The sequence below is a fragment of the Mytilus trossulus genome, chromosome 3 (assembly GCF_036588685.1).
Source record: "Mytilus trossulus isolate FHL-02 chromosome 3, PNRI_Mtr1.1.1.hap1, whole genome shotgun sequence".
Taxonomy (NCBI): Eukaryota; Metazoa; Mollusca; class Bivalvia; order Mytilida; family Mytilidae; genus Mytilus; species Mytilus trossulus.
In genome coordinates this window covers 35861152-35887442 of record NC_086375.1, presented here as the reverse complement: position 1 = coordinate 35887442, position 26291 = coordinate 35861152, and the positions used below count along the sequence as shown (strand labels likewise).

General features: G+C 30.0%; 1 protein-coding gene across 3 annotated transcripts; it reads left to right on the top strand.

Annotated features, from left to right (window-relative positions):
- Positions 1 to 387: 387 nt before the first annotated feature.
- LOC134711349 (uncharacterized) lies at positions 388 to 26291 on the top strand. 3 transcript variants are annotated; one of them, XM_063571895.1, is made up of 16 exons: positions 388 to 557; positions 2289 to 2438; positions 3954 to 4047; positions 7941 to 8037; positions 9312 to 9443; positions 9988 to 10126; positions 11185 to 11277; positions 13428 to 13480; positions 15723 to 16194; positions 17178 to 17322; positions 18543 to 18632; positions 19264 to 19455; positions 20202 to 20833; positions 21630 to 21713; positions 22916 to 23038; positions 23936 to 26291. In XM_063571895.1, the coding sequence occupies exons 2-16, from the start codon at positions 2432 to 2434 to the stop codon at positions 24196 to 24198; spliced, it is 2616 nt and encodes an 871-aa protein (XP_063427965.1). In that variant the 5' UTR covers positions 388 to 557; positions 2289 to 2431; the 3' UTR covers positions 24199 to 26291. The 3 variants fall into 3 exon arrangements, with proteins under 3 accessions (XP_063427965.1, XP_063427967.1, XP_063427966.1); XM_063571897.1 differs by lacking the exons at positions 21630 to 21713; positions 23936 to 26291 and adding an exon at positions 21519 to 21569 and having other exon boundaries at positions 22916 to 23028; XM_063571896.1 differs by lacking the exons at positions 388 to 557; positions 2289 to 2438; positions 7941 to 8037.

The window sequence follows — 26291 nt, the reverse complement described above, 5'->3', positions numbered from 1 at the left end:
ACAAATTTTCAATCTATTACATATTTATGTCGTTTTTATTTCCATAAGCTTACTTTATCAAAAGAAATTTATTGAAATATAAACATATATTTGTTCAATATTTTCCGTTTTGCTCAACAGTGGCTTTCCGAAACAGTTCTAGAATTACTTTCAAGCACCTACCGTACCACGCAGGTATTAGAGCAAGGTGTATATGGCGATCAACCTTAGCGATCAGCCTTCGTTTGTTTCAATACAAAACCAACAGAATGGTTGGGAAATTATTTTATTTTTATATTACTTAAACTCAAATACTATTTAAAATTAATTTAGTGTTATTTTTTTACTTTCAAATAAAAAAAAATGACATTATTCTGTAAATCGAAATAAAAAAATTGAGGGAGAAATTATTTCGAATAAGTTTTCAGTCAAACGCATGTGTGATCATGACTATTTAATATTTTTGGGAAGCAGACTGCCTTCATACTGACACTTGAACGGGCCACACTTGAACATTGAAAACACTTTTACAGGATGAGACAACGACCATGCTTGTAGTGATTGGGTTTTTAGATTAAGTAATATATTATTGTGTTATTTATTAAATACAGAAAATGAATAAACTGACCACTGTACTATAAATTAACAAATTTAGACGAGACAGGTTGAAAATATTGTCCCCTAATTTCCAGGACTACAATGCAGGAAATGGTTGTGCTACACTTGTGTCACCTTTGGCAATTGTCATTTTGAAAACATTAACCAGGCATGCGCCCGGAAAGTAAACATCAGTACGTTGATGGTTTTCTGTAACAACAGAAGAAGAAGAAGAGTACCTAAATACATGTACATGAAATAGGATTCCGATACATGTATACATGTACATTTCATCAAATATTTAATTTCAATTGTTCCTTTGTTCATTTGGTCCATCTCGTAATAATTACAATTTGTAAATAAAGACAACAGTAGTATGCCGCTGTTCAAAACTCATAAATCCATGGACCAAAAAAAAATTGAGGGAACCACAATAAATACAAGAGGAGAACAACAACACAACATGAAAATGCAACACACACAGCGGTAGGTCTTTTCACCACCGAACACCACTGCACACCGCCAAAATATATCCAATGAACAGAGATCGAGGATACTTGAACTTATCATTACTAATCATGAATATATTTGAATTTTATAACACACACTTATGTTATCCTGAAATTGATGAATTCCGGAGACATTTTCTTTATATTGATTTTCAATTTCAACATAAAAATGATGCACATAAAAATCGAAAAATTGATTAAATTATATGTTATTTAATTTATTTGATCATTTTATTGTATAATATCAAAGTTTTTCTTAGTGCTTGGTGGTTTTTGAGGTGTTCGATGGTGAAAAGACCCACCCCACACACAGTAACGGATCAAACACCAGACGAAATCCCACGAGAACAACACCAACAAACATAACATCAAAACCAAACTAATGAATTTGGGATAGACAAGTACTGTGACAAGTCTTACGTTAATGTGAACCCACACTGAATAATAAGAGGAAATGTAACACACACAGAAATGAACTGATACATTCCCCATTTCCATTCTCAATTTTATAATATAACAATGGCCATATTCCTGACTTGGTACAGGACATTTGTATGATATTTTAAATAAAACTTGAAATAAAGAATGTGATAAATGTTTATTAAATTTAACCCATATGATCCAATAGACCTTATCGCTATTTGAACGCCATCTAACATTTTAATAAATGGCTATTATATATTTTGAATTTATTGAACCATAAAACTAATTTTTGACTTCTTCCACAAAGCGGATTATGTAAAATGTGAAGAGTCAATAATTAGTTTTATGGTTCAATAAAATCAAAATAAATTATTGCCTTTCATTATAAATAAATTTCTATCAAAAATAAGACTTTTGAACTTTATTTTTTTTTATATTAACAATAACAACGTACACACATGTTGGTGATGAATACACAACATCAGAGTGGGCGTGTCGTCATAAAAATTGGCAACATTGAAAGTAAAACTAATAGTTTTAACCAATCAGAAGACAGTTAAAACACCAAATTTATTTATTACTTGATATCACACAGGTTCCTGAAAAAATTTTGACGTCATAAAACAAAACATTTGACTACAATGGAAAAGCGATCGTTCTGTACGTCAAAAGTTCAAGCGGGATTAGCGACAAGGTGTATAACATGTATGGTCTGAAACATATCTATAGACTATACTTAGCACGGGCTTATGATCCTGAATTTTATTCACCTAATTTCAGATCAGCTTCTTGGGAAGAACACTTAATTTTCCAACAAATCTGGAGGCCTGCGAGAAGAATTTATTTGATTTAAATCGATATGGACGATACTGTTACATGTACCATTTACACGATTGACATCTCTTTGCATTTTATGCAATACAATGGCAGGTGAGTTTGAAATTAAATAAGGTTATCAGGTGAGGATGCCATTTTTTGTAGGCTGCCATCTTTTAGTTTTGTGAGTTGGTTTGGTTTGGTTTGATTACTATTTTGATGTTTCTTTACAGTCGATATTCCACAACAGCTGCTTTTAGGGCCAGGTTGATCAGCTGGGCAGTTGGCTAACTAGAACAATGTGTTGATGTTAGATGAATCATTGAATCTGTAGTAGATGACTGCATTCTGCACTCAGACATCTGGGCAGCATATGACACTCACCCCTCCACAATGGGTTTCAGAGTGTTGCTGACGCTGGTCTATTGTAAGGGAGCCTTATAAACTAGTTTGTTGTTGAACCATCTCAGAATGTGTATTGCAGTCACATTCCAATGATGTATTGTTTGACCTTATGGGAATTAATAATTACTTTGATAGGTTCTGTTTGTTTTCAAACAATTCTTTAACGCTTCAAGAATTACACCAATTTTCTGATAACATACATACATGAACAGCAGTGGTTTCTACGATGACAATTGCCGATTTCAAAACTTGAATGTGTATGATTGTGTAACCAAATTACCATGGTAATTTTAGCATGAATGTTTGGTGAATGTCAAGTCTGAAGGGTAGTACATTGTAGGACAACTCATACATTTTTGTTTCAAATTGAACCATGTTTTGATATTTGTTTTTACTGTTGAATTTAATTGTTATGTCAAAATAGATAATTATTCACCTTGAGCAATGTATTATTGTTGACCATTATATAATCTTTTTTTTTTTTTGGCAAAATCGTCTCCAAATGAATATGTGATTTTAATATTACTTCGCAAGCTTCAATCAAATCAAAAATAAATGCAAAAAATGTGATTTTTTTTCTTCTTTCAAAACACAACCAATATACAGAATTAATTGCAGGATAAAGACGATAACTGTTTAGTGTCTTTTAATATTAGCTGTATTTTTTTACTTGCTCGAAACAGGAATAATAGCTTGCATTACACCTGTTTCCTAGCTTCATACAAATACAGCTGATATTTAAAGACACTAAACAGTTATCGTTTATGAATATGATATCACAAAGATATAAAGGTGGATTCCTTAACAAACCCTAAATTGTAATTAAAAAAACATGATATTGTGACATGAAATCTACAGAGCATGAAATATCTCTTTGTAAATATATTTGGTAGCTAAGACAACCTGAAGGGTTCTACATGTTCTAGCTGCAGTAGAAAAAGTGAAAAGAATATGAAATCAATGAGCGAAATACCAATCTTTGTTATTTTTCTCTTTTTGGAAGCACAGAATCACCCAAAACTAATTTTATTAATCTTAGTACAGTGTATTACAAAATTATATGCATTTGCTTGAACAAATATCATTATTTTGTCAAGTGTAGAGTTGGCAACCCTTAAGCCCATTTGAATGTTAAAAACAGGTTGGCAACATTTTAGCCCATTTGAATGTTAAAAACAGTTTTCGACACAAACTGAACTGAAGGTTTTTTTTACTTTTGTACAGATATTAGAAAGGTGAAATGTGTGCTCAATGGTGGATTGGAAAAAGAGGTTGTAGCTGACAAATCAAAAGGAAAAAGAAGATTGAAACGTGAAAGGTTTTTGTAAATTATTTATATAAAATGCCAAAAAACTATTTAAAGTAGATTTGGTGTCTTTTTCTGAGCACCCCAGTTGGACATGTTCCAAAGGAAATTTCAATGATTAAAAAAAACCACACAGAACCTCTGTTTGTTTTATTAAATGATCAAGTCTGTTATGGTTTGAATTTATCCATTATTAACCCCACTATTGTTGTTTGTTCTATTAAGGCTGTATGGTTTGAAATGATCCATTATATTATCAGCCTTACTATAGTTGTTTGTTCTATCAAGGCTGTTATGGATTGAAATTAACCATTATCAGCCTTAGTATAGTTGTTTGTTCTATCAAGGCTGTTATGGTTTGAATTTATCCATTATCAGCCTCAATATTGTTGTTTGTTCTATTAAGGCTGATATGGTTTGAATTTATCCATTATCAGCCTTACTATAGTTGTTTGTTTTATCAAGGCTGTTATGGTTTCAATTTATCCATTATCAGCCTCAATATTGTTGTTTGTTCTATTAAGGCTGATATGGTTTGAATTTATCCATTATCAGCCTTACTATAGTTGTTAGTTCTATCAAGGCTGTTATGGTTTGAATTTATCCATTATCAGCCTTACTACTGTTGTTTGTTCTATCAAGTCTAATATGGTTTGAATTTATCCATTATCAGCCTTACTAAAGTTGTTTGTTTTATCAAGGCTGTTATGGTTTCAATTTATCCATTATCAGCCTCAATATTGTTGTTTGTTCTATTAAGGCTGATATGGTTTGAATTTATCCATTATCAGCCTTACTATAGTTGTTAGTTCTACCAAGGCTGTTATGGTTTGAATTTATCCATTATCAGCCTTACTACTGTTGTTGGTTCTATCAAGGCTGTTATGGTTTGAATTTATCCATTATCAGCCTTACTATAGTTGTTTGTTTTATCAAGGTTGTTATGGTTTGAATTTATCCATTATCAGCCTTACTAAAGTTGTTTGTTCTATCAAGGCTGTTATTGTTTGAATTTATCCATTATATTATCAGCCTTACTACTGTTGTTTGTTTTATCAAGGCTGTTATGGTTTGAATTTATCCATTATCAGCCTCAATATTGTTGTTTGTTCTATTAAGGCTGATATGGTTTGAAATGATCCATTATCAGCCTTACTATAGTTGTTTGTTCTATCAAGGCTGTTATGGTTTGAATTTATCCATTATCAGCCTCAATATTGTTGTTTGTTCTATTAAGGCTGATATGGTTTGAATTTATCCATTATCAGCCTTACTGCTGTTGTTTGTTCTATCAAGGCTGTTATTGTTTGAATTTATCCATTATATTATCAGCCTTACTACTGTTGTTTGTTTTATCAAGGCTGTTATGGTTTGAATTTATCCATTATCAGCCTCAATATTGTTGTTTGTTCTATTAAGGCTGATATGGTTTGAAATGATCCATTATCAGCCTTACTATAGTTGTTTGTTCTATCAAGGCTGTTATGGTTTGAATTTATCCATTATCAGCCTCAATATTGTTGTTTGTTCTATTAAGGCTGATATGGTTTTAATTTATCCATTATCAGCCTTACTAAAGTTGTTTGTTCTATCAAGGCTATTATGGTTTGAAATGATCCATTATCACCATTGCTACTGTTGTTTGTTCTATCAAGGCTCTAATGGATTGAAATTATCCATTATCAGCCTTACTATAGTTGTTTGTTCTATCAAGGCTGTTATGGTTTCAATTTATCCATTATCAGCCTTACTACTGTTGTTTGTTCTATCAAGGCTGTTATGGTTTCAATTTATCCATTATCAGCCTCAATATTGTTGTTTGTTCTATTAAGGCTGATATGGTTTGAATTTATCCATTATCAGCCTTACTAAAGTTGTTTGTTCTATCAAGGCTGTTATGGTTTGAAATGATCCATTATCACCATTGCTACTGTTGTTTGTTCTATCAAGGCTCTAATGGATTGAAATTATCCATTATCAGCCTTACTATAGTTGTTTGTTCTATCAAGGCTGTTATGGTTTCAATTTATCCATTATCAGCCTTACTACTGTTGTTTGTTCTATCAAGGCTGTTATGGTTTCAATTTATCCATTATCAGCCTCAATATTGTTGTTTGTTCTATTAAGGCTGATATGGTTTGAATTTATCCATTATCAGCCTTACTAAAGTTGTTTGTTCTATCAAGGCTGTTATGGTTTGAAATGATCCATTATCACCATTGCTACTGTTGTTTGTTCTATCAAGGCTCTAATGGATTGAAATTATCCATTATCAGCCTTACTATAGTTGTTTGTTCTATCAAGGCTGTTATGGTTTCAATTTATCCATTATCAGCCTTACTACTGTTGTTTGTTCTATCAAGGCTGTTATGGTTTCAATTTATCCATTATCAGCCTCAATATTGTTGTTTGTTCTATTAAGGCTGATATGGTTTGAATTTATCCATTATCAGCCTTACTAAAGTTGTTTGTTCTATCAAGGCTGTTATGGTTTGAAATGATCCATTATCACCATTGCTACTGTTGTTTGTTCTATCAAGACTGTTATGGTTTGAAATGATCCATTATCAGCCTTACTATAGTTGTTTGTTCTATCAAGGCTGTTATTGTTTGAATTTATCCATTATCAGCCTCAATATTGTTGTTTGTTCTATTAAGGCTGATATGGTTTGAATTTATCCATTATCAGCCTTACTATAGTTGTTTGTTCTATCAAGGCTATTATGGTTTGAAATGATCCATTATCACCATTGCTACTGTTGTTTGTTCTATCAAGACTGTTATGGTTTGAAATTATCCATTATCAGCCTTACTATTGTTGTTTGTTCTACTAAGGCTGTTATGGTTGGAAATGTCAGATCCATTATCAACACCCCCCCTACTATTGTTGTTCTATTAAGGCTGTTTTGGTTTGAAATTATTCCTTATCAACCTCATTATTTTTGTTTGTTGTATGAAGGCCAATAAAGGGCCAAATCAAGCATATATCTACCAGTAGTTTCCAGATAATGACTTGTGTTTAAGTGTTTTGATCTCTCTGAAATATTTCTACAAGTTTCAATACGACAAAGGAAAGACATGGATCGAGTGTGGTGGTTATTGCTCCTAGGGGGGATTCAAAAAGTGTAGGGTACTTCTATTTTTAAGGGTGTTCAAGAAGAAAAGTATTGCACAATAGGTTTGTAAGATCTTGACATTTTTTATTTTGTTTCAGAAACCTATACTATGCCAAAAATTTGATAACAATCAAAATTCAGACAGTATCAAGCTTAAATATTGTGTTCAAATTTGTCCCAACTGTTCAGGTTCTAACCTGTGTGGTTGTATCAGGCTGTACTCATTGAAGCATTTTTTCTATAGTTTATTCCATCTTCCTGTTTGGATAGGCAATTGCAAACTTCAACATCTAGATTTACATAATAAAATTGATTACTGATATATTATAAAAATCATATAAGAGCTTTCCAATTTAATATTGATGGTTTTAAACATAAGCACTATGGAGTAGTATTAATTTCATTTAGGCAACTCTGCAAAAACGTGTCTGTCAGTTTCAACACAATATTTAAAATTACCCATTTAACCAGATGTTTGGCATTTCACAGGTATGAAAAACAATTTTGAAATATACCATGTATTGCTTTTGTATCTTCTTCACAGATGTATTTTTATGGCTTAAGAAATAAACCCTTTCTAGCAAAAAATATACCAAGGTATTTTTACTCAGTTGCAAGTTCTAATTCTGTATTCTGTATAAAAAAAAAAATATTTTTTGGATTGTTTTCCTTTAGAGACTTTAAGAACTTTTGTCTTATTAATATTTATTTACAGTTGCTATTTTACACAACAGAAGTCTGACCTTATCATTCCTTTTAAATCCATGCTTTACTTTCAATTTCATCCAGAAAATCAGAGCAAGCAAGTTCGTGTAGTTATAAGCAGCCAAAAGACTCTCAGCATGTTATACCGGAAGAATGTACTTCAGAAATTTATGAGAAAACTGTATGTTTATTAATTGTATAACCCATAAAAATTTGTTTGGATAAAAAATGTTATTCCCTCAGTAAAATTATATGTCAGCATTGAAATCCTTGAAGAGAAAGGCCATAATATGACCAAAATTATATTTTTAAGGAGTTGGTGCATTAATAAGCTATTTAGGCCCAAAATATAACAGTTTTTCAAAATTGTTCAAATGTAAACTTTAAGCTTTTAAGTCATGCTAAATTAATGAAATCTTCAAAATGTTTGCATTTTGGTTAATTTGTGTTCATTCATTAGATTTAATTGAAAGTCCTATTTGTAATTGATGATGACACATAATGTATAAAAGGTTGATAATGAACACCAATGCTTCTACTTTTATTTTTGTAAAAAAAAGAAAAGTTACATATTATGGCATATTTGATAGATTTTTCATCTATAAGATTGAAATTGAGCGCTTTCAAATGAATAAATAATTTCAAATCTTTCACATACTATGGATTCATTATTATTCATTGGACACCAATTTTTCTTAGATTTCATGGTTATAGTTGAACTATGAAATTAAGTGTTTAACAATTGATAAATTTTCTAAGGCTTGTATTAATGCTTAAGCAAAACCAGTAAATTGAGGTCCCTGAACACATGCAAAACAACAACTGGTGCCCACAAAAAAATAAATGAATCCACAGTAAAGTAATTGCATCTACTGAAAGTGTCCAATATTTTCATCAGATGAACTTTGTAGGCTAAAATCAGCCTTTACTGGATCAGAACCTTTAAAGGATGAACTACAACAAACAGACAAATTGGTTCTAAATTGCGCAGTTAGATTGTTGTCATAGAATCCCAAGATGTATTATTAAAATCTGCATTACTACTGTGACACTTAAAGTAGTAAAAATATTTGTTGGATTTTCAAATAATCTTAGTTGACTGAAAATAACAGTGTTACTTCCTTTATAAAAAAGTGATTACTAAAAACTCCTAATTCTAATGTCAATTCTATGATAGGGAAAATCCTTTAAAATATGCCAAATTAAATGTTACACCATAGATACAACAAACAATTTATCATATTTCTTACTTAGTAAATGGTTTCATGCTAACTCAACCTCTCCCTTATATGATAGTTATTTATAGTAAAAACTGTGGTAACCTACATCCCAAATATACAACACAATTGACTGATTTTTATTTTCAAGCTGCATTTTAAGTTTTCTTTATATATCATTGTAAAATGAATAATAGCATTGAAAGAATAGTATTTATATTTTTTTCTTTTTTTTCAGGAAAATCTACCCTTTGATGGTGAAGAAATTTATACCAGTCTGTTAAAGTCAATGCATGCTATTGTTCCTGTTGACAACCAGTATAAAGCATTTTTAATGCAAGACTACAACATGTGTAAGAAGATGTTAAAGGTAAAGAAAATTGTAGCTTATCATTAAATATTACTAACATTACTGGTATAGTTTTCAGTTTCAGAATTAAAGTAGTGACAACTCTTCAACTACTTTCTTTGTTAACATTTACCTGCTGTTAATAAATCCTCTGGTGATGGAAATATGACTTTTAACTAACCACTACAACAATTTCAATTTATGGTATTGACTAAGTCTGCATACAACCTGTTAGGAAATTGCTATTTCCTTTAATATTTAAATTCTTGGTTCACCTGTTCACATGAAACAAAAACAAAAATTGGAATCCTATGAATAATAATGAATCCACAGTATTACCTTTTAGTACAATTGTCATGATTGTATACAAATTTTGTTGGTTTGATCTATTTTCCTGAAAATTTTGAAGATTAATTGCAATTCAAAAAGCAACATTTATCAGCAAGACAATATATAAAAAAACAATTGATTTTTTGTTTTTTTTTGGTAACCTACTGTATACTGATGATATCTCCCCTAAAAAAAAACCACATTTGCTATTACATTTTTATCTTCTATATTTCAGGATCAGTATGTTGTTATACAGAGGAGAGTTCTTATTATTGAAGGAATACACAGATGGATGTATTGTTGTTCCTGTAATGTTGCCCAAGAAAGACTCCTGCTAAGCATACCTGACAATCTTACAGGAAACATTGAAAAGGGTACAATTATAAAATTGAAAAAAAGATACATTAACATAAATTCTACACGAACCTCTCATTTCTTCGGTTTATTCAACATTATGCAGTGCACAGACAATTAAGAATATAGTATGAAAGTCAAACTGACATGTATTTTTTGGGATAAGTCTATCGTCAAATTCTTGGTTGACAATAAGTTGAATGGCATTCCCTGCTTCCAAATAATCATAGTAAAACATTTTTCAGATTATACTATTGTGATAATTTTTTGTCCCCTTTGTCACAAAAAGTGAGACATAGTTATTGCTTTTTGGCGGTAGTGTTTTTGCAATTGTTACCTTTTCTGCTTACGTAAGTTTGATAAAAACTGCTTGTGATACCTCAAATATATTTTGTATGATGATGTATTACTATCAGTACATATTATTTTGAAAAGTATTTTAAGGTTTTGTCCAATGCCTTTCAATTTGTTAACAATTTAGAAGGCTAAGTTTGTCTTAAACTTTTTTTTTGTATGAAGTACTTGTGATATATACTTTAAAGTTGTATTACTATCAGTATTTATCAGTTGACAACTATTTTGAGGACCAGATCACTAGTTCATGGTCTGGCAATGTTGAACAGTCTAAATATTATGCCTACAGGTGAGACATATATGTGTATAGTTTGCAGATATTACCAAAAATGAGGAATTTTATGATTTTTCTAATAAATAAACATGAATATAAGATAATGTAAACACATATCAAAACAAAATACTGGGTTAAAAAGATCATGCAGTCTCTGCCATTTAATTTTGCATTATGTATCAAAGTTGATGTCATCTTAATTTCTGGTGCAAAATAAAATTAATTATAGTATAACTAATCGCCGTATTTGAATATAAAAAATAAGACAACACGTGACCGGACGACGCCTGGATTAAACGAGTGCGCAGCACGAGTTTAATCCATAGCGGCGTTCGGTCACAAGTTGTCTTATTTTTCTTGTTCTTGTTCTGAATATTTTCAAGGTTATTTTCAAATTTGAAACCATTTATAACTGTCAATGTGAAATATCAAATAATATTTTTATTTTAGATTTGGAAGAAAAATGCATACATGTTGCACCTGCAAAGGGAATAATAGAGGGTTTTCAAATGGAAATTTCTCCAGAGGCAGCCTATGTTAAAGGTTAAACTAAAATATAGAAAAATTCTTACTTAAAAATGAGAATATGAATGTGATACTGATGTGATAGTTGATACAAAGCATGGTATTTCATCATAAGGACTTTTTTTAATAAGTTCTTTCTCTAATAATACTTTTACTTTAAGAAAAAGTGTCATGCACAGCATTGAAGGGAGATAACTCAGAATTTTAAGATATCAAGTATACATTTTTCCTTTCAGTTAGAGTAAATAGTTCTTATTTTCTTGAGATTGAGTTATTTCCAACAGTATATGATTTCAAAAGTTAAAGATGACACAAAAGGTGTGAAAGTAGTTCAATTTACTGACACTATAGAAATATTATTAATTTATCAATAAGCACTAATTGCCAAATCCAACATACTAGGTATAGTACTTGAAATAATATATACAAATCCTACCTTAACTCTACTACAGATGAATATACTATAGAATTATATTTCAAAAACAATAATTTTGTGTAGTTGCATTTAATCCTTGAAGGGAGGTTATTCATATTATAACAAAAAGATTAACTAAAATAATTATGTTATGATCTGTCCCATGAAATTTCTGAAATGATACAAAATGTATGTGAAAATTCTATTGAATTTGTATTATATGGTACAAAAATTAAACTCAACCATAAGAAATTCATCTTGAATTTTTCACTTGGTTTAAGGTGAAAATTTGTATGTTAATTTCATGTCAAAATCAATAAATTTCAAGTCAGTTTAAAATTATCAAACAAAAATATAAAACAAAAAATTACAGGTATTAGTTTTAAACATAAGTTTAAGTATTGGATTTTTTTTTTTTTTAACTTGACACCATTAATAATTGTGTATGCCCCCTCTGTAGTGGAGGGTGCATTAAGTTTTACCCTTGCCGTAAGTATATCTGTACTTTCTTTCCCAATTTGGTTTTGTTTCTGTAACTTGAGTTTGCATCAACCAAAAGTTATTAAATTTATTTCCTGTGGATTTATTCACGTGAAAAATTTCCGTTGAATAGAAGTTCAGGTCAGATACACATGAAATTGATGGGAGCAAAATTTGGCTGATTTAAACAAACAAGAAACACACAAGAATTAATTCTATTTGATGTTGATAAGATTTTGTGATTGCTTAACTTTCATTGTACCAACTTACATTATAAGTTTTACATTTTAAGAATTGATAATTTTTCCAACAATTTGCATATTTATACTGGAAAATTACCATATGTGCAGTTAAAAACATTAAATAACTTATATAAAATTGACAATGGAAATGGGGAATTTGTCAAAGAGACAACAACCCGACCAAATAAGAAAACAACAGCAAAAGGTCACAGGTCTTCAATGTAGCGAGAAATTCCCACACCTGGAGTTGTCCTTCAGCTGACCCCAAAACAAATATATACTAGTCTAGTGATAATGAATGCCATACTTATTTCCAAATTGTACACAAGAAAGTAAAATTAAAATAATACAAGACTAACAAAGGCCAGAGGCTCCTGACTTGGGACAGGCGCAAAAATGTGGCGGGGTTAAACATGTTTGTGAGATCTCAACCCTCCCCCTATACCTCCAGCCAATGTAGAAAAGTAAACGCATAATAGTACGCACGTTAAATTCAGTTCAAGAGAAGTCTGAGTCTGATGTCAGAAGATGTAACCAAAGAAAATAATCAAAATGACAATAATACATAAATAACAACAGACTACTAGCAGTTAACTGACATGCCAGCTCCAGAGTTCAATTAAACTGAATGATTGGATTAATGATGTAAAATGCTACCTTTTATATCCATTCTTTTACATGTTTCCATTTCTGAATAAATTTGTATGCACTGCAAGAATATTATTTCTATTAAAAGTTAGTACTCCACATATATTAAATTATGAGTTCAAAATTATGCATTTTTGCTTTCAATCTCAAAAAATTTATATTTATATGACTGATCAAAACTTATTAATCATACATGTTTAACTATTGTTTATTAAAAAGAATAAGTGTGTGTAACACGCTTTACAGAAATAAACTATGTAGACATTTTTAAAATCAATTAGTGTAAAAACTATTGGTTATCAGAATTATTAACGCTGATGTCCTCCATTTGGTAAGACACATTGAGTAAGTACATAGAAAGTAACCTGATATTTGTTTTGTAGGCAAGCAAACTGAAAATGAAACAGATCACACATATGACAAGCAAAGGGCAAATGTAAGTATTTTTTTGTTGACAATAAGTGTTTTGAAGATTCAGTTCATGAGAAATTGTGTCATTTAAGAAAAAAATATCATTATGAAATTCTCTCTTTATTACAGAACAGTCAGTTGTTGATAAAGATAGAAAGGAGAACTTAGTTATGACTGATTTCAAGAACATATGATGTCTATGTCATTTCAGTAAATGTGCAGATTAATAAGTATATATGTGTAACAAAATGCTCCTTATGTTCTCATCTGAATGGTTTTTTTTAACTGATTTTGAAATAGATGGAAAAAGATATATCCAAAGTAGACAGAGGAATCCGAGACATTTATTTTAAAACTTAGCTTTTACTTAGAAAAATAAGGTTGGTTATAATAACTTAAAAAACGGAAAAAAACACAATTTACTTTAAAAAGAGGAGTGTTCACAATTTAAAATTCAGGTAAGTGTAAGCATATAATGATCAGCAAATAGAGTGTAACTAGATTTTAAATCTGAATTACAATTACTAGTTTTTTGTTGAAATCATTTTTGGTTTCAGATGGAACTATTATTTTTTAATAACAAGTACATGGGAGACAATTCTTGTACTATTTTACTTGTTAAAATTTTTCTTATCTTATTTAATCCTTTGGTGATGGAAATATGAACTCATAACTAACCACTAACATGTACATTTAAAGTCTTCATCTGAAGGAGAATACATTTATTGTAGGTTGGTTTAATTACAATGGGAGACAACTCGTGTACTATTTTACTGATTAACATTTTCCTTTATCTTATTTAATCCTTTGGTGATGGAAATTTACTAACCACTAACAGGTACATAAAAAGTCTTCATCTGAAGGAGAATACATTTATTGTAGGTTGGTTCAATTCCAATGGGAGACAACTCTTGTACTATTTTACTTATTAACATTTTCCTTTATCTTATTTAAATACTTTGGTGATGGAAATTTACTAACCACTAACAGGTACATAAACAGTCTTCATCTGAAGGAGAATACATTTATTGTAGGTTAGTTTAATTCCAATGGGAGACAACTCTTGTACTATTTTACTGATTAACATTTTCCTTTATCTTATTTAATCCTTTGGTGATGGAAATATGACTTTTAACTAACCACTAATAGGTATATAAAAAGTCTTCATCTGAAGGAGAATACATTTATTGTAGGTTGGTTCAATTCCAATGGGAGACAACTCTTGTACTATTTTACTGATTAACATTTTCCTTTATCTTATTTAATCCTTTGGTGATGGAAATTTACTTACCACTAACAGGTACATAAACAGTCTTCATCTGAAGGAGAATACATTTATTGTAGGTTAGTTTAATTCCAATGGGAGACAACTCTTGTACTATTTTACTGATTAACATTTTCCTTTATCTTATTTAATCCTTTGGTGATGGAAATTTACTAACCACTAACAGGAACATAAAAAGTCTTCATCTGAAGGAGAATACATTTATTGTAGGTTGGTTTAATTACAATGGGAGACATCTCTTGTACTATTTCACTTATTAACATTTTCCTTTATCTTATTTAATCCTTTGGTGATGGAAATATGACTTTTAACTAACCACTAACAGGTACATAAAAAGTCTTCATCTGAAGGAGAATACATTTATTGTAGGTTGGTTCAATTCCAATGGGAGACAACTCTTGTACTATTTTACTTATTAACATTTTCCTTTATCTTATTTAATCCTTTGGTGATGGAAATATGACTTTTAACTAACCACTAACAGGTACATTTAAAGTCTTCATCTGAAGGAGAATACATTTATTGTAGGTTGGTTTAATTACAATGGGAGACAACTCTTGTACTATTTTACTTATTAACATATTCCTTTATCTTATTTAATCCTTTGGTGATGGAAATATGACTTTTAACTAACCACTTACAGGTACATAAAAAGTCTTCATCTGAAGGAGAATACATCTATTGTAGGTTGGTTCAATTCCAATGGGACACATCTCTTGCACAATTATTCACATTACATTGACCTGTTGTTATTTAATCACCTGGTGATTGGAGTATCATCTTTTCTTTATAAATAGATCTATATGAAGTCTTTATTTGACTGAGAATACTGTGAATTCATTTATTTCTTTATATTATGTTTTTTCACTGATATTTATTCATTTTGTTCCAGCCTTTTAAAAATGTAATGGTTAGTTTCTGCTTGTATTAAATTTGTATCGTACACATAATTATAAATATATTCATTTATTTATTTATTAAGATTGAGGTCTTTGGTCTGGAAAATAACTCCAGTATCCTATGTGTAAGATGGCAGGATGCAAATGATACCACCTACAACATTGTGAGAGTAGAATACAGTGGGCTTACACCACAATTGGCATGTCAATCCTGCCCGCATTCATCTGAAACCTGTAAACATATAAAAGGAATACTAAATACAGAAGAAACCTCTGACATTCCAGTCAATGTTAAAGAAGCCTTGAACCAGGAAATGAAATGGAGATCAAGATATGTGCCACAAAGCATCTCCCAACTTAAAATACCATTTGATTGTCCATCTGAGGAGCAGAAAAGGAATCGCCACACACAGGTGCCTAATACGATTGAAGATTTCATACTGAAACTGGTTCCACCAATTGACGGCTCATGTGACTGTGGATCAGGTTGGGGTATTGCCTCTGAAGAAGCAGACATGAAACTGTATACAACAAATGATGTAATACAAGTAAAGAGTGAGTTGCTAAAAAAAATTATCTGATGGATAATAATATTTCTCATAATGTCAACCTTAAAGTCACAGTAATAATACCAAAAAAACAATAAAAAGTTCTGTTTAACTGAAATCTTATAAAGAGGAATCCAGTTTGCTCATTACAGTTGCATAAAATGAAAAACCAATAACAGCCGACATCATAATTTTATTCAATTTCATTCAGAAGCTATTTTTTATAACATATTTCCTGTATTTGCAAAAATGGAATGTTTTAAGCTCAGGGTTTACTGGATATGTCGATTTTTTTTACACAAAATGGCTATTGAGGAAATATTTGTAGTAATTTTTATCATCAACTGTTTTCAGATTTATCAATCAATAACTTCATGCTTCCTCTTTACACATATTCTTCACTATCAGTTTAATCTTAGATATATTATCAATGAAGGAACTGTTGTGGCATTTTTCACAGGAACCCTGGTTTTTGAAAATATTACAGATAAAAAGGGTTTCTTGGAGATGAAATGAGACATTTCAATACTAATTTAAAATGTAGATTTGAGATTTAGAAATGTAGATAGATTGACCTTAGAGAAGGTTTAAACCACAAAAGGAAGGTTGGTATTGATTATTGGATGATTATCCAAATCGTTAAGGAATAAGGGATCAAAAAGAGGCCAAAAACAAGCATTTTTCTAGGTTCAAGGTTATAACTTGTGTAGAGTCTAAAAGTATTTTGATTGCTCTGAAATATAACCACAATAAATAATTTTCAATAATGAAATGCAAATAGGGAAATAGTTTACTCTTGCAAGCTACGTTTTTTTCATGCTTGTGCTCTGTTTATTATTTATTTCATACTTTTAATAGTTGGGTTAAATGTTTTACATTGTAATAAATAAAATATGAGAATTTTGAATTAATTTGGTGAAGATTATTTTGACAGCTAGTTCCCCCAGGCCATCAAATTTCATCAATATAATTTGATACCTTTTTCAACAGCTTATTACCGAAAATGCCTGAATACTGGAGAATGCCAAAATGTTAAGGAATACGATGGCTGTGAAGACCAACTTCTAAATATGGGCACATATTTAGTGTCGCATAAGGTTTTAAGAAATTATCTTAAACAGTATGTAACTCAAGGGTAAGAAATTTCAACCATAAGTGCTTATAATGCACACAAATGTATAAATTAGATAAAAATCATACAGGAAGTGGATATATTTTCAACACATTTTTTTCAATATTCAATAACATTACAATCAAGATCCTTGGGTGTTTATAATTTATTAAAAGAAATCATATAATTTATACACATAGTTAGTATAATTGTCACTGAGATGAAATGGTATGGATGTATGCAGCTATAGTTAGCATACATATTATGACAACAGTATAGTCCATTAAGAAAGACCTAAACCTATTACATATTTCATAAGGGGATCCTCAATGTCGTCATCTTTTATTATGAAGAACATCATCAAATGACAACAATTTAATTGCAGATTACTGATATTTCAAAGGCACATACTTATTGCCAATTTTATCTACATGTATATTCAATTAATGTTATGCAAAAACTTCTCCATTCTAGTGACACTATTAACATTTGTATTGAGGTGTTGAACACCTTGTTTTGGTTTTGCTGTTATGTTTGTACAACTTCTCTTGTTTTTTTACTACAGCTGTAACACTTTAGAATAGATAAAGGAAGATGTGGTTTGAGTGGCAATGAGACAACTTATAAAAGTAAATTATTATAAGTCAAGGTATGTGAGAGCCGTGGTGTAGTGGTTAGTGCATCAGAATGCTAACACAAAGGTTCCGGGTTCAATTCCCGTTGGGGATAAAAATTTCAGGAACTCAATTTTTGGCTCTCCCTATGTCCTTCAATACTCAACTTCTGCTCACACCAAACAGCAAGCTGTACAGAGCCACCAAAAATACTGGTGTTAAACCTTTAAACAGGGAAACAAACAGTATAATCTATATAAAAAACTAGAAACACTATCACTTAAACAGAAGACAACCACTGAACATCAGACTCCTGACTAAGGACAATTGGTTATGTCTTCATCTACCAAATATAGTAACAATGGGACATTGCCTGCCATACAGAATTCATATTATGTTGCTGTAGGGATGGAAAATATTTTGTTTTTGGTATTATAGTTTTCAGAAACATATTTTTTTAGTGGCATTTAAAATCAATATCTGGTAATTGTCAAAATAGTTTTTTGGTATTTGGCACAAAACTGTGGAAGAGCTCATTAAAATTGGCCTTTCTAAGTTTCTAACGTCTCATGGAAAAAAGGTATTTTTTTCTGACATTGACCTTATATTGTCTATTAAATTTCTACAAAGGTGCACACTATCATCATTTTACAAACAATGGACTTGGGAGCAACTTGAAAGTGGGAATTTGAACTTTTCAGAGGAGTTCCAGTATAACAGGTAAGTTACAATAAGTAAATCTGGTTTCAAGAGAAGAAAAAAAGATATCATTCGTATATGCAACGTTTGTGATGCTTTATCATATTAAAAGATATATTTTTATTCAAATGAAAGGCTATGTCAATGTTGCAATATGAAAGCTTTTGAAAATGAATATCATTTTGTAATGATTTGTCCAGCCTGCAGGCATCTGCCTTTGAGATTTTTGCCTAAATATTACTGTTCTTGCCGGAATATGTCAAAATGTTTATCACTTATTCAAACATGTTCAAGAACTTTGGTATTAAAACTTTGTTGTTTGTTAAATGAAAACTGGAAACTACAGTCACAACTGATCAAAGTAGATTATATATGGTACTATTTGTTTAATATTGTGTATTCAGTATCAGGGGAGTGACTGTTAAAAGTCTGGGTATCCAGTATTTCTTTACAAGTCAGACTTCATTTGTTTCCCCAACGTTTTATAGATATACATGTGTTTGAGTAATGCTAGGAAGCAGGCTATTTAATTGAATTTGATAAAGTTTGTATTCATATGGAGGCATTTCAGCATGAGCATTCTTGTTGCATTATTTCATGGATACCTCTTGGCTTAAAATATATAAATATGCTAAAAAAAAAAATTAAATAGGTTAAGATATGCATGGTACAGTTTCCTGGAGTTATTGGATTTGAATTATAACAATGGGTTTTCCTGTCCTGAGTGTGGAGACTGTCCACACACTGTGGTTATGGATGGAGTTTCTTTGGGACTTAGAAAGACCTTCATGCCTTGGAAACAATATTTAAAGGAGACAACAGATAATGCTACATTTGATGGAAGGTATATTAGTATTCTCTTTTAGAGACTTAATTTTACTTGAAGCTCAATAAATACATGTCAGTTTTTTTCGAAAGACAATGAGATGTACAAATATACAAAAAGGTCAAATAGCAAATATGTCAAAAATTGTTGTTCAACATACTTTCAACAATTATAATAAAAAAAAATACTATAAGAAAGTCTTCAAACTTATCTGCCTTAGTATGTGAAAAAAATAAGTCAAGCATCTTGATTTCAGATAGAAAAATAGGTTAACAGATGCATTGACATTAATTTGAATAATGCAATTTCTATCTGACAGATAAAAAATAAAATCCAAATGAATGAGACAGATAGCAGTCAAACAAAAATCCATATGTAAAGAATAAAGTCAGGTTTTACACCAAATTGTGTGCATATCAAAAAAACAATCATCATGAAAAGAACTTGAATAATCAGTGTTGAAATTGTCTGCAAGTATAGAAGAGCTCTTTCTTAAATGGCCATCATCATGGTTATATTTATATTTACAGTTATTAATTTTTGAATATTTTTCAGATAAGTGTTCATATTTTAAAAGAAAGCTATACTTAGTTATTATATTAGGTATACTGCCCTCCTTTGCATACTGGTCAGTTAGCAAGCTAACAAATACAATTCCTTTATGGCACACTCAAGGCGTTTTGCTGTAAAGTGTATTGGAAGAAAGATTTTGAAGTTATAACTGACCAGGGTTTTTCTGTGACACATATATTGTATTATTTCAGTTCTCACAATACACGAGTATTTATCAACAATGCTGAAACGAGAAAGCTACTGTTGAAGTTTGTGAAGGAGGGGTTAGATGAAAAAGAGTACTGCCAATTACAAAAACTAATTACAACTTATCAACCTGCAATGACAGATATTTTGAATGACTTTTGGGAATCTGGTTTTGCCAAATGTCCTGGGATTTATTGTGATTTGTTATCAGTATTATCAAGCAATTATCCAGTTTGTGGTTTTCTGCATGATAACAATAGAATCTTTCAAATATTTTCTGATTGGGGATTTTTTTTTCAAAATGATGACAGTGTGCTTTTGGAGCAAGAAGTTCCTTTATTTTTTAAACTTTTAAAAAACCTGGAATGGAAAATTCCTGAATTTATGCATCCTATCATGAAGGAGTTAGTTGTAAGGGCACAGTCACCATTCATTGGCAAAATACACAACATCTCAGAGTGTGAATCAGGCTGTGCATGTGGAGGGATTGGTTTTTTTCCGACAATGCCAACTCTTTGCCACAGAGGAAACTACAGAATTGATAAAAAAAAACCTAGGATGGAAACAAAATGCACAAAAAAAAGATCAACACATCCAACATTAACACCTGGATTATTTACAGTCTCGTGTATCCATGGTAAATATATTTTGCATACATGTTACAGGTTATTAAACCTCATAAGATAAAGTTAACTGCATCAGAAAAATCATGATTGTATGTTTGTTTAATTCCAATGGGAGATAAATCATGCACTATTAACCAATTGATTAACTACCTAATTAATGCACTAGTGATGTAATTATATCTGTTATTTAATAGGTCCATTAAAGACAACTTATCAACTATTTTCTTTTTTAACATTCATCTGTTATTTAATCCATGGGTGATTGGAACATTATTTTAGTAAACAGGTACAGGGGAGACAACTCTTGTACTGTCTATTTTACTTATTAACATTTTCCTTTATCTTATTTAATCCTTTGGTGATGGAAATATGACTTTAAATTAACCACTAACAGGTATATAAAAAGTCTTCATCTGAAGGAGAATACATTTATTGTAGGTTGGTTCAATTCCAATGGGAGACAACTCTTGTACTATTTTACTTATTAACATTTTCCTTTATCTTATTTAATCCTTTGGTGATGGAAATTTACTAACCACTAACAGGTACATAAACAGTCTTCATCTGAAGGAGAATACATTTATTGTAGGTTGGTTTAATTCCCATGGAAGACAACTCTTGTACTATTTTACTTATTAACATTTTCCTTTATCTTGTTTAATGCTATGGTGATGGAATTATTATTTTTACTAACAGGTTCATGGGAGACAACTCATTAACCTTAACTTGCTGATATTTAATCACATGGTAATTTTTATACTTTTATTACATTATCATATACCAGTTTTACACATTTACATTATATAGGCATTTGCTATGGCTATGAGATTATGGAAGATGCAGAGAGTCCCAACATTCCTTTTACTGTTCTCCGTACCAGATTTCATACTGGTAATTATGTTCTTCCTCTGTTTAATGATACTTAATAGATTTCTTTTATTCTGATCCTAATTCAAATATTATAGAAAAAATATCTTTCCAGTTGTAATGCAATGTCATACTGTATCTGCAAGATATAAACACAATAAACAACTTATAATTTGCTTTAGCTTCTGTCATAAATTATTGAATAAATAATCATAACTTCAAGAACTAATCATTCAAGCATACTTGAACTTTATTTAACTATTTTTTATTTTTAAACTTGATTTAACTTTAATATTTTGCTGTCTTCAGCTATAACTATAATCATTATTATTTTTATTGCATGTGCACATACTTTTTACATAGCATGTGTTTCGTCTGTGTGTGATTTATATATTTATTTTGTTTAAGTATATATGTTGCTCTGTCTTTAATCATTTTTGCTACCATTTTCATCAATATCATTGACCTGACAAATTGTAGAAATGAATTAAAATAAGTAAAAGAAAGAGACTAAAAATAGCTAGCAAACTATAGTTACAGATAAATAATATGAGGGCCGCAATACATGTGAAAGGGGACAATTTCTTTTCAACTGAGACTTTTCAGATGGCATTATTCATTTAATAATTTATTAATGAACTTGTCCTTTCATAATTGGCTAACATTACATAACTTTATAATTTTTTGTACTGTTATAAATTGTGCTGTATATGAATATGTTGACATCTAAAGATTGGTCGTTTTGTGATATCATATATCAGTATGTTTAACAGCTACAATTAAGAGCTTTGTTTAAAGGTATATACAAAAACCTTCCCTTGAAAACATTACTTTCTAACCATATAACATATAATGACATATGCGCACTCAATCTCCAAATAATGTACCAAAGTAAAAGTAATAGTAAAACTAGTAAAACTGTTATTTGGATGGAGAGTTGTCTCATTGGCACTCACACCACATCTTCTATATCTATAAAATACAAGAAACAAAATTCACAGTAATCCCAAACAAGAATGGAGAGATCTATCAATATTGAGCCACCTCAAAGTGTTCAATTTGTAATATGACTATCATTATAGATACAGAAGGTTTATTTAACTTCATTTGAATTTGATTAGTAGTGATTGACATGTCATTTTTAAATATTTAATTTTATATAAGGGATTAACTGGACATAATATCAATAATGTTGGTGTTGATTTCATTATTTGGTTAATTTGCAGCTCCTAAGCTTATTATCTATGATAATGCATGCAACCTGCATCAGTACTGTCTAAACAGAGACCCTGTGTTTTTCCAACATTCTTGGTTTTTGGTTGATCGTTTTCATTGGTGCAATCATGTTGGTAAGTATGTTTCAATACATAAAAATATTGTAAAAGCTGTCATTTATAAAAGCAATAAGGGAAAATGTATATATTTAATGTTCAACACTAAAAGTGTTTATCAGAATGTCAGCATAGATAGAAGATAGAAAGACTTAATAGTAGATTATTGTAGGAAATAAGTAAATACTTAACAAATTTTCTTTCAACATCCAAACAAAAAAAGCCGGTAATTAAGTTGATCAAAGGTTTGCTTTGCATGCATTTATAAAAGAGCTGTAATATTTGGTCAAATTTATCTATTATCACTTTTTTTATTCAATACTTTATAGTATGTTGATATACTTTCATACAAGATATTAGTCAAAGTCTGAAAAAATAAAATAGTTTAAGTGCAAAATGTTGTTTTGGAAAGAAGATATATATTTAAATAAAATAAAAGACATACAGATATAAAATATTGTCTCCATTTCAAGTAGTGGAAAATTCTACTTTATCTTATTAGAGATGACACATTATGCAAAAGGGGTGAAACATGCAAGGAAAAATATAACAATAAACAGAGCAAAACCAATTTACAAAATTAAAACAGAATGGAATATACATTCAAAAGCCTTTGACGGGAAGGTAATAAGTTGATATAGTATATTATTTAATAATAATAATTATAATAATAATTCTTTATTTAAAGAGGGTTACACAGTTAGCTGTCCCTTGTAGAACATATATTGCACTTGCAAGCTCGTGCAATATAAAATTCTATTTGGAACAATATTCCTCAATATTCATGCAATAACCCTATAATATAATTCTAAGCACATATATTTCAAATGGAACCCATTCAAATTTTTGTCTTATTTACATTTAAAATGAATTAAATGCTCATGCAAATAACATATAATGCCATCTTTTTTTCAGGTTGTCATATAGGATATAATCTAGATAACTACCTACAATATAAATGGATCAACTCACAGGTTGCAGAACAAAGAAATAGCACATTGAAAAAACTGAAGAGTATGCTCTCTTATATGAATTTAAAAAATTTTACAACTCATTGTAATTTTTTTTTATGGTTTCGTAACATGTTAACCCTAGCTCGTATGGACAATGATCTATTTGTAAACACTGATTTCAAGCTTTTTTGCCATCTGAGTAAAGTGTATACTACATGTAAATGAATCAGTTCAATTAACTTAATGAAAACAGAATTCTCATTCTGTTCAGATAAGATTGTATGATCATATTCATCAAAGTAACTAGGCTAATGTTTTATTTTACATCAGATATTTGTTTGTCTTAAAAAAGATAAATTAATATGGCTGCTATCAAAATATGGTTTTTGATTACACACTCAAGTAACATTGTTTCCTATTCATCTGTTATTTCAAGATATAATTTTGTTGAAATGCACTAGAAACTTGCTTACTGAAAAGAACTTACCAGGCATGAAGAAAAACGTGCGACTTATTAGTTCAGGATGAGGACAACTTAAAAAATGTTGGTTTAGGCCTGTGGGTATTTTTCAACCATGTTTTAAAATTCTGTTAAATTAACTGATTCTTACAAAGACTTTTACTTTAAATGAATGTATAATTATTTTTTTAATAGATCCATGAGGTGAACATTCAATATTGTAAGAATGGAAGTGAAGAGAAATTATTCATAATTCACATGTCTGTCTCTGTTAAACTCGAGTACAAAGTTAAAAAGCATTGTTAACCTAAAAATCTGAAAAAAAATTGCCTTAATAGGCTTAGATAAGCCTTACACTTCATTGTTTTAGCTGTCTGGTACTAGTGATGTAGTCACAGTATCCATTCATGATGTTATAAAAGTAAGGAATTACACAATATGAAGTTAGTTATAAGATATCTTGTGTCAAAATAATTAACTTATCTAATTTACATCTTGATATCAGATAAGACTTTGTAGTCTGTAATCTATATATGACTTTATTCATGGTAAATTTTTTCAGAACTTCTGTTTGATATTTTCTTCTGCATTTGACAGCATAAACAAAAAACATTGATGTTAAACACTTTCCAGGTTTCGAAATTGTATCAAAGTTTTTCTTCACATAACATTGTCAGGTATAATATTGCATTACATTATATTTTATAACAAAACTTGTATTTAATCATTACCTTGAAATTTTAACATGTGATATTTCCAATTATATTTTTCATTGATTGAAGCATTTTTGCGTTCTTTTGAATATACTATGACACATTTATATCTATTTATATACTAGGTAGATTCTAGGACAATAAATCTTAAACCATTATTTGCCCTGGCATTAAAGTGGTTTTGCCAACTTTCTCTCTTCTGATGCATGAAACAAGCAAATTATATAAAGAATGTTTATAGCAAGTTTTATAAAGAGATATTACACTAGAAATGAAAAGAACATTTTGTAGTAGAGTACATGTACATCATTTAAGGGTGTTGATTGTGTTAACATAGATGTCTATTTGTTAAATGATATTTGTGAACTGTTTATTTTGCATAAATCTGATGTCAGAGTGGATCTCTTTTTGATTGATTTTTATTGTTAGGATAGGGATTATTGTTATTTAAGCTTGCTTTTGGATATGAGCCACCTTTAAGACATTTGGTCTTTAATTGAGAGTTGTCTCCTTTCATTAAATGCAGTGTATTTCAATTGGAATTGGAAATTTAAATGGTATTCTTTTTTAAATGTTTGCCTATATTTCTTCAGTAATTAGAACAAGAGAGAGTGTGAGAGAAAGAAAGAGAGAGGGAGAGATGCAAGCAAGGTGGGTCTGTGTAGGTGAATGTAGGACAGAAAGTTACAGGACAAAAAGTCACAATTATTTTTTTCTGATTATTTTCTTTGAATAAAACACACTTATTTATACAAAAATATTTTTGTATTTTTCTTGAACTATTGTATATAATGTTGAAAAAGAAAATGTCAAGGTGGCTTGGGTCTTAAATGACTTCATGGTGCCAAGAAATCTTTCTTCTGCATGATTAAAATTAAATAAATCTTTATTTTTCCAGTATAATGACACATTTCCTTATCTTTAATTTGAATATATGTAAAAAAGATATATATTAAAAGACTTTCTCTTACATATTCAAACAATTGTCAACAGATTACTTGTGACTTTTTGTCCTGTGACTATCTGTCCCTTTACATGTGTAAGTTCATATCCCATTACTTATAATGTACTTATTTTATAATAATGATAATATTAAATATGATGGCGGATGCAAAGAAAATATTGGAAATAAAAGTGATATTTTT

Excerpts from the sequence above, each read along its gene's own strand:
- LOC134711349 (XM_063571895.1), top strand. Across the intron at positions 9,444-9,987 it reads TGTGTAAGAAGATGTTAAAG|GATCAGTATGTTGTTATACA; the intron begins GTAAAGAAAATT and ends TCTATATTTCAG. Across the intron at positions 19,456-20,201 it reads AATGCTACATTTGATGGAAG|TTCTCACAATACACGAGTAT; the intron begins GTATATTAGTAT and ends GTATTATTTCAG.